Here is a 9,622-nt window from a genome sequence, read left to right on the forward strand (position 1 = left end):
GTTTACACCTTCAGTCCTTCAATAGAGCATTTTAGCTGCTAAAAATGGGGAAAATTAGCTGTTAACTCAGGCAGCAGTTTGTCAGCTCTGATAAGCCCTGAAGCATAGAGGTGCCATATGGCATGCAGAGAGAAGGTGTCATTGTGAATCTGATCTGCGCTCACTCAACTGTCGAGTGCTAATAACCCGCCCGCCCCCAACGAAAACAAGCACACAGCCAGAGATCGATCATCTCACAGCACATCTGCACCTCCGAGACTTCGATTCTTCAGACTACCGCGTCTCTCTGTAAATCCTTCCTCCACTAACATGTCAATATATTCCGGCTAAATGAGCTTTAGTGCTGCCCTCACAGTTCTTTGCCTTTAGTCGATTTCAAAAAAAAAAAAACACTTTGAAGACGGAAAATGGTGAACTGATTATTGAAATTGAAATCATTTTTGCGTTCGCATCCCTGCGTTTGCTACGGCTGCCTGGTGTAAAGGACCTGGGTTACATAATATACACCTGCAAGCACGCCACAGGCCCCGCCTACCACCCCACCCCCTCACCTGCTGCACTGCCGTGTAGCGCACGGTAAAGGAGTAGTCGTGGTTATCGATGATCTCAAAGTCGGTGACGGCCTCCCCTTTAAGTGCGCTCGTGAAGTGCACCTCAGGTGTGGCCTTGCCCGCTCCTTTAGTGTAGATCGTGAAGTGCGTCGGCTTGCCCACCTCCACACCTGCAGTCCGGGAACGTGATATATGAATCTGCACTACCGAGATTCCTTTCTCACTACTGGAGGCGCAGGACCTTACCAGTCTTGCTGAGTCCGGGGCCTTCGGCCTTCACTTTATTAGCATCGTGGGAGGGATCCACTTTAATGCGGAAGGGGCTGATGGGTATTTCCTAAGGTCAACATCATAATTAATCCGTTATCAACAAAACCAAGCGCTAACAGACTCCAAATACGCCACTGTTAGGTTACAGACCCTATCACAAAAGTCGCGCACCATAAAATGGGTCAGCCTTTTTAAAGTGGCGATCAAAATCTTAACCCTAAATTTGACTGCCTACATACTCCCTATCAAATACCCAAAATGCACTGCAAATTTGACTCAAGATACCAGTTAGCTAAAACCTTTTTTTGTTTGTTTGTTTGTTTGCTTGTGAAATGACTCATCTTGGGATTCAATGTCCAAAACTGCATTGCCGGTGCACGAGATTCCTACGTGGCAGCCTACATGTGCAGGGAAGAGTGAGGGAGTGAACAAAGGAGCTATTCTGCTCGTGGCTGTAGCGCTCTACTTCTTAGAAACAAAGCGTATGACCAGTGTACAGGCACGTGAGGGCGGGGCATAAAGGGTTCCTATTTTTATGACCGGCAACAGAAGTGCGGATCCTACAGGAGAGGCACAATTACACACAAAAAAAAAAGGTTGGGTTTGACCGAAGAAGTGATCGATAGGCTGCGATAGCCAATCAAACGAACTGCTCTCATTCCCTTGAAAAGTGTAGCAGAGACACGGTGCAGGGACGACCTCATCACGGCAGCGAGCTCACAGAGACGGCAGCGCCAAAAGAACTTCGCAGATGATGAAACAGACATACTCGTCTAGGAAGCATACAGTCGCCATGGCAAAAGTTACAGCAGTCTTCTTTTTACAAGAAGATTTATTATTAACAATAATACAATAATGATTAAAAATGCCAACAATAATTATGATAACACATATTATTATTATGATTATTGTTCACTGTGATGAGAATAAAATTAATATTGACATAATTGTGATATGACTAATTACTGAAATGATATGATTATATAATTTTCCATGCGAATGATGCACCAGCTCTCTGGTTCAGTTGAATTCTTTTTTTCCCCCCTCATGAAATAAATAATTAAATCTGTTGCATTTAGTTGCTAATTGAGAGATACATTTTTGTCAAAATCCCTTTGTGAGAAACCGGACATGTCTTTGCGTGCCTGCTTGAAGTGAGGGAAAAACGTTGCACATGCACTTGCGCCATAGTTGGACTGAGGAGGAGGTTTTATGCCAAATTGGGATCAGAACTCCTTCTGCTCCAGCGGATCTGAAATGTCACCCCCCTCCTGTGCTGTGCCAGTCCAGCCGCCTTGTTGTGGGTACATTTGTTTCTGTGCACCAATTGAACAAATGCGTGTGTCCTCCAAACTGAGTGAAATGCAGCGTTAGGCGGCTTTAACGCCGCAGCCCAGCCATGGAATTAGAGCTTTAATCTTAACCTAAACGCAATCTAGACACACAGACAGAACCAACCTGGTCCGCAAACAGCACCATGATGGTGTATCGGCCCGGGCCGGGGGGGGTGTACTTCACGGTGAAGGTGTCGTTGTCGTTTTTGATGATATCAAAGTCGATATCGGCCTCGGCGGGGCCAACCACTCCGGGGGCGCACTTGATCCCAATGCTCACGTCTCCTACAGGGGGCCAGAGAGGAAGGAGAGACGGAGGAGGAGGGTCTTAGGAAGCGGTCTGCGGTAAGGAGCACCGCGGTACCGTGGAATGACTGACGGTGGCGCGCCCTCACCCTGGCCCGCCTCACTGCAGTCCACGGTGAAGTAGGTGGGCTCTCCAGCCTTCAGGCCTCCCTTCTCCACCCCCGGCCCGTACACCTTCACGTTCTCCGGGTGGCTGCCCTCCCCGATGGTCACCTGAATTTGGAATGCGAGACAGGACATGAGAGAAAAGCGGAAAACCAACTCACAGCCAAGCCAGTTAATGCAGCCTACCTCCCACATGGGCATCACAGAGGATCATTTCATTGCTGGCTATTTCCCCGCACATATGCTTGTTGAGTCTAGAATATTGGCACTTTCGGTGTTCATTGGACCCCACCCCTACTTTTTAAGTATACAGTAAATACTGAAACAAGGAAGTTACTTTAAATTGCTCATTAAACTCATTAAAGAGTAATTAGTTGAAGTATAAAGTTAAAGTTACGGTAAGCAGAAGCTGTACGAAGACTGGTCCTGGCGGCGTGTGCTTACCCTGAAGGGGCTGTTGGGCACGTTGACCCCTCCCCAGGTGATGATAATGGTGTGCTTGATGGGTTTGGTGGGGATGTAAACGCAGAAGAAAGTGCTGTCGCCATTATCGGTGATCTGGATGTCAATAGGGTAGCCTTCCGAGTCCTGCGGTCCGACAGCAACGCACATTTCAGGGGGGAAAAAGTGGCACATTTAGACATTTAGTCCCAAGACGTTCTGCGTCCTCGCTGAGAACTTTAACAGAAGTGGGAAAGACACATCCGGCATCAACCTCATGCAAAAGAACTGAAGCAGCAATGTCAGGAGTGTCGTCCCACCCCGAGCGCTGGTACCTGAGCATAGATCCTCAGCTGACCCCTGCCTGCAGCTCGGGCATCGATGGTGAATTCGGCCGGTCTGTTCACGATGCAGCCGGAGGGCTCCAGGCCTGGGCCGTAACATTTCACCTGCAGCGGGGCAGAAGAGGCGCTCCACTAGTCTGCCATTAGGAAACTCCTAGCATCTGTTAGAAATGAGTCCCTCTGGTTCAAGGTGGTGTGTCTAGCATCTACACTGTGTGTAGCGTTTATGCTTATCAGCGGTAGTGGGACTCGGGGCGCGGTCAGGCCAGAGGAGAGGGGCAGACCTTCTCAGGAAAAACGTCATTGGGTGCAGGGAGGATGTGGGCCATGAAGGGGCTGTCCTTAATGTCCTCATCGTCACAGATAACGTGGACAGCATAGTCACCAGGCTCCGTGGGCCAGTAGAGAACATCACAGGAGCCATCATCCTTATCATCACACTCAATCTTAGCTTGCGATGGGCCCTCGATGGAGAATCCTACACGCACACCACACACACACACACACACACACACACACACACACACAAGCACACGCACACACAAATCTTTTTTCTCTCTTGCACCAAATAAATGACAACTGGAAGGCTTCTCAGTTCAGCACACGCCACACGCTAATGCCTCAGGAGAAAGGAAAGTTTTTATGCTTTACTGGATGTTCTCTACCACACTCACACCTCATAAACACTGAAAGCCAGGCTCTGTTGTCCCAGGGTGGCCCCCGGTGTGTGCGAGGACAAGTGCAATCCACCAGCGTGGCGTGCCTTACCCAGGGTTCCCACCTCCGTGCCGATAGCTTCCACCACAAAGTCAGCTGACCTGCCCACCATGCCAGTCTCCAGGCCTGGGCCCCATGCCCTCACCTTCTGAGGTCCTGCATCCTCACTGACCAGCACTTCGAATGGGCTATACACACACACACACACACACACACACACACACACACACACACTAACAGTCAGAATGGTGTAATACAATGCATTTTCCAAAAAAAACTCCCACTACCAACCCCCAAAGTGTTCTAAATACTTTTATAATACTTTGTAATACTTCTTGATACCTCTGATGCATGAAAACAGTTTTCCTGCTTTGGCCTTTAATGACTAACCACAGTCACTATTAGCCGCTGCAGGCTGCGCAGGGGTGATGTGTGGAAGGGCTGACCTGCGTGGGATGGCATGACCCCCCCAGGTGATGAGGACAGTGTACTTTCCAGGGAAAACGGGGTAGTAGTCGCACTCATATACCCCATCGCTCAAATCACGCACCTTCACGGGCTCGTCTCCGCCAGCTGAACGCATACGGCAAACAAAAGAGCCTCAGAAGAACCCGTTTAAAAGAAGACGTGTGTGTGTGTGTGTGTGTGTGTGTGTGTGTGTGGTATAACGTAAAACGCAGTAGATTTAACAGCTCGGCAGTTTGTCAGAGGTCACCTACTGGGGCCTTTGATGAGCACACGGAGGTCTCCGCTGCCGGCTCCTCGGGCGTACACCTTAAAGTCGGCCACCTCCTTTACGCGGACACCCTTGGGCTGCAGACCCCGCCCGATGGCCCGGCACGCGTTGGGGTTGCTTGCTGGGGAGTGCGGACAGAGGTTAGAGTTCAACAAGCAGAAAATGCTTCACATACGCACACACACACACACGTGCGCGCGCGGGCGGATACCCGGCTGGGGTGTGTGAGGGTTAGTCCTGAGGCGCATGTCCCTGCTTTTAAAGAGTTCTGAAAGGGCTGCCAAATCAATACAACTGATGAAACAAGAGGGGGGAAAAAGGAGGGTCTGGCAGCCCCAGGCAAGTCTGGCCTCCATCAGAACATCACCAAAATAATGATTTCTGGGGTGGGGGTTGCTTCAGGATAAATTCTGTTTTTTTCTCAGTGCTGGGTTCCTCTTGGATATAACAACCCTGTTTCTTCTTGATTGGCTTTTAACTGTGCAAATGGGAAAATGGGAAAGAAAGAACTCACTGTAATGAAATGTGAAAATTCTTCTCCAGGTTGCTGTGACATTTTTACAGAGATCATCGAATGGAAAACTGTTGGAAAATAAGTAACATGCTCTGAAGCTCTGAAGGCAAGTGTCCCGGAGACAAAGTGACTTGCTTTAAAGGTTACGGAATGAGAACATAATGGATTTATTTCCAATCCATAGTTCTCCTGCTGGATTTCTTACTAAACAGTACATTTCCAAATGAACTGGTGTAGCTGGTGTTGGTTTCATTCCAAATGAAAGGTCCCTTTCAAAAGCATCAAAAATCGAATTGTAATCACATAACAACACAAACTACAAAAAACCAGAAAGGTATAAGTTTGTACAAAGGTGGATGTGTTGCTAAGACTATAAGTAGGAAGCAGTTAGTCCAATAAATTCTGAGGCCCAGTCTGCTTGGTTTTGTTCACAGAGGTGTTATGCATGTTGGAAGAAACACGGAGCATCAAAGCAGCGATGCTCTCGGTATTAGTCAGAACCTACAACCTGGTCAGAGGTGGACGGCTCGGGTTCAAGAAGCAAAACACCTCCTTACAATTTTGACCCAGCCACTGAGCTTTGAGAATTAGCTTAAACCAGGATGAGGCACGAACTGGTGAAAACAACTGGGTGGTACAAAATTATAGAAGGGCGTTTACTTTTAAACCTGAAACCGTACACCTCTGGGTCTAGGAAGCAAGGAAGAGTGATGAAGATGATGATGATGACGATGATGATGATGATGATGATGATGATGATGACGACGACGGCGATCACGGCGATCACGGTGCTTCAAGATGCATTTAAGTCTTGGTCACTAGACGGTCACTTTGCTAAAACCCCCCTGATGCCAGATCGGAGCTTTGCCAATAAATTCAAAACATGGAACATTTTTCTATAATATTTTATTACTGGCCAGTTAGGGTTAAGGTCAATTAAATTAAGGATTTGAGTCAAGGAGTTAATAAAAGATTTAACTGAGAATAATTCCATTAGAAATGATCAAGAGATTAAGGTATCATATTCAGACCAGCTGTAGAGGTCAAGATGTGGTTTGTTTGGGGACCTCTCACAATTTAGAAATGATCGTCTAGGTCCATCACTGGGTGATGGCTTTCTGTCTGCAAGCTTAAGACAATGCCAGCAGCAAAGCCTAGCCTATTGTCTATGTCTAAGTTCTCACACACACACACACACACACACACACACACACACTGAGGTCCCTCTCTGCTGACAGCTGTGTGAAGGGGTCTGCCGTCTTAAAACAGCCAAGAGAGCACATGCCAAGGAGACAGGAGTGGCACATCCGGAGGGATGAACCGGTGAAGGGAGGGAGGGGTGGGGGGGCAGGAGGAGGACGGGGGAGGGGCAGAGGGAGGAGGAGGCGCGAGGCATGTGCCACGCCCCAGCAGCCCGTACTAACTTGGTCGCCTGGGTTTGGGCGGCGTTGGGGGGGGCACTTTCTTGGCCTTTTCGGAGGGCGGCGTGCGAATAGACTGGGGGATTATCTGAACCGGGGAGCCAGCCGGCACACTGCTCGGAGGAGCTAGAACAACACACAGGCGAAAGAGAATCACAGAGGCACACGTTTCATACTGCAGCTGGGGAGGTGTACGGGGGTTTGGGGGCGGGGGGGATGCTGCGGATCCACCAGGGCAGAGAACACAGAGGCCTCCTGGGGCCAAATCCCAACCACTGCATTCCAGCCTGCATCATGGGAGAGGGGTCTGAGCAGAGGGAAGGAGAGGGTCTCTCCCCAGACTTGGCACCACACCCTCTCTACATACAGGTCTTTCCTCAAAGGGTTAGTGCACAGTCCACCATCACATTCCTCCCTGGAAGACATCTATTAGCTACAGAAAGAGTCCGCAACCTTATTACACATTCATGGCTTTAGCAATCAGCTCAGAATTCTAATAAAGGGTGCTACTGCTACTACTGCTATTGTATGTAATGTAAGTATATTGTAATAGTTTGCGAACCCTTTACAAACATAGGAAGATTGGGGTGGGGGGGGCAGTGTAAATACTAATTACTGGGATTAAGTGATCAGCATTAGGTAAATCACATTTAGAACTATAGGTCAGGCCAGTTGGGAAGTCGGTCTCACCCTCTGAGATGTGGACAGTGAACGGGCTTCTGGGTATCTGCTGGCCGGCGAACGTCACGTAGACGACGTGAGGGCCTTCCAGCACGGGGGCGTAGGTGCAGCGGAAGACGCTGTCTCCTCTGTTCTCCAGTATGATCTCCACCGTGTCCCTGCGTCCCTGCGAGTCCACGATGATCACGCCCACGTCCCCCGCGCCGGCGCCTGAGAGGGGCAAAATCTAGCGTGTTAACAGTGCGCCTCTGGGGCTGGGGTTATGTGTGTCAGGGGACGGTATGGTCCGTTTAGGGCTCGGTCAGAGGGGTCAGGCCTTGGTCCTCTACCTGCGGTGTAAATGTCGAAGTAGGTGGGTTTGTTGGCCACGTTGCCCACTGGCTCCAGACCTGGGCCGCGAGCTTGAACCTTGCTGGGGTCTCCTAGAGCTTTGGATACATTCACTAGGAAGGGGCTGTGGTTAATATCCTGCCCAGCAAAGAGCACCTTCACCTGGGCACAAAAACAAGCAGCACCCACCGTCAGCTATAAAGACTCCCCCCACCTGCCAGCAATTACCCAGATCAGACATTTTGTCCTTGTGTTTGTTACCTTATGAAGTCCCTCCACCTTGGGCACATAGACTACAGAATAACTCCTGTGTTTGTCGTTGTTGGGGATCACTCTAGCCTGCTCAGTGTCGGGAGAGAGAAGAGAGCGTGAGTTCCCATACAAGGATCGTGGACTCTCGACGGCAGAACGGGATAAACGCAAACTCTGACCTCTTCGGTGTGACCCTCAGGATCCTCGACGTACACCAACACTTCTCCGAGCCCTGCCTCCACGGTCTCCACCACAAACTCGGCTGGTCTCATCACCATGTTGCCTCTGGGCTCAATGCCTGCAGGGATGCAGAGCGAAAAGGTCAAAGGGCGAGACAGAGAAGCGGACGGGGGCAGGGGCGGCGGATCCTCACCGGGGCCGTAGGCCTTGGCCCTCTTGGGGTGCAGGGTTTTGGAGCGCAGAGGGGCGCCTGGCTTGAGCTTGGCTTTGGGGAACTGGGACAGGTAGGTCATCACGGAGTGCTCGTCGACGTTTGGGTCCACGATCTCCTCAGGAGCAATCACCTACAGAGGGCAGAGGTCAGGGGGTCGGCAGGCTTACGAACGGCGGCAGATCTGTACTGCTTGATGAAACGACGAGTGTGTTCCCGCCGCACCAACTGAGATAAAAGGCATCAGTTATGTCAGGCTACGTGACACTGGGCCTGAAATCACAGAGCGTTCCCACAACATTTTGCAAAGCATGTTGAGAAAATAACTTGGTCAGATTGGCAAGGGATTGGTAAAGAGGGAGTGAAATTGAGAATGTGTGAATGCAAAAACAACAGAAAAGAGAGACTGAAAGAGGCCGAGAGACAGAATTACAGAGAGAGAGAGAGAGAGAGAGAGAGAGAGAGAGAGAGGCTATAAGAGATCTGAAGCATCTGGCATGCACATAAGAGCCTTATTACTGAGATACTAAATTCAGACTGCTTGCTGTGAATACAGGCCCCTGAATTACAGGTGCAATCCCTCTCTTTCGCACCCCCCTCTGTCTTTCTTGCTGCCTTTCTCACACATACACACACACACACACACACACACACACATAAAAACAAACTCCTAAAAGTTCTGCTGAAGTGCTCGTAACACAGAGAAATTCTGTGATAGGTTTGAGAAGTTCTGTGCCAAGTTCGAGAGCTTCCTTCCCAGCGGTTGGGACTGTTTTGTGTGTGCTGACGCCCTGTGCCCTGTGTCACACTTTCTCTTCCAGTAAATCCTAACGAACACTTTTCACTTCTGTTTCCATTTCCGTGTGAAGAAGGCAGCGTTACCTCTCTCTTCCCATGCTGTTTAAGTGACTGCTAGATTTAACCCCAGGCTGTGAGGATGAAGGCCATCTGGAAATAGTGCCACACAGTATGTTGCACAGCCGCAGAGCACGGCAGGTGGGATACTGGAGGGATACTGGTGGGATACTGGAAGGATACTGGAGGGATACTGGAGGGAGTGGCAGGTGGTGGGAGGGAGGCGGAACAGAAGGGGAACGAGTTCACTGATCACTGAAACGGCTGCTGCAAGCCTCCCACACTAGGGCAGTAACTTATTCATGTGCTCCAACCACACAAAAAGGAACAAATAGGAAAACACAGCCCATAAAAGTCCATTCATCCAGATGAAC

The 9,622-nt window shown here is 49.8% G+C and overlaps 1 protein-coding gene across 11 annotated transcripts in view; it reads right to left on the reverse strand.

Moving 5' to 3' along the window:
- Window positions 1–9,622, reverse strand: part of flncb (filamin C, gamma b (actin binding protein 280)) — a 53,864-nt gene that overhangs the window by 19,216 nt on the left and 25,026 nt on the right. For 6 of the 11 annotated variants that reach the window (XM_035528257.1, XM_035528256.1, XM_035528250.1 and 3 more), the window contains exons 4-19: window positions 8,376–8,526; window positions 8,182–8,300; window positions 8,012–8,089; window positions 7,750–7,912; window positions 7,430–7,630; window positions 6,743–6,865; window positions 4,788–4,925; window positions 4,515–4,641; window positions 4,120–4,256; window positions 3,636–3,829; window positions 3,343–3,456; window positions 3,011–3,154; window positions 2,551–2,674; window positions 2,280–2,440; window positions 798–888; window positions 552–721 (exon numbers count right to left, since the gene is read on the reverse strand). In XM_035528257.1, the coding sequence (XP_035384150.1) occupies window positions 552–721; window positions 798–888; window positions 2,280–2,440; window positions 2,551–2,674; window positions 3,011–3,154; window positions 3,343–3,456; window positions 3,636–3,829; window positions 4,120–4,256; window positions 4,515–4,641; window positions 4,788–4,925; window positions 6,743–6,865; window positions 7,430–7,630; window positions 7,750–7,912; window positions 8,012–8,089; window positions 8,182–8,300; window positions 8,376–8,526 (2,235 nt within the window). The remainder of the gene's footprint in view (window positions 1–551; window positions 722–797; window positions 889–2,279; window positions 2,441–2,550; window positions 2,675–3,010; window positions 3,155–3,342; window positions 3,457–3,635; window positions 3,830–4,119; window positions 4,257–4,514; window positions 4,642–4,787; window positions 4,926–6,742; window positions 6,866–7,429; window positions 7,631–7,749; window positions 7,913–8,011; window positions 8,090–8,181; window positions 8,301–8,375; window positions 8,527–9,622) is intronic. The other 5 variants (XM_035528252.1, XM_035528260.1, XM_035528255.1 and 2 more) reach the window with 1 other exon arrangement.

The sequence above is a fragment of the Electrophorus electricus genome, chromosome 7 (assembly GCF_013358815.1).
Source record: "Electrophorus electricus isolate fEleEle1 chromosome 7, fEleEle1.pri, whole genome shotgun sequence".
NCBI classification, from domain to species: domain Eukaryota; kingdom Metazoa; phylum Chordata; class Actinopteri; order Gymnotiformes; family Gymnotidae; genus Electrophorus; species Electrophorus electricus.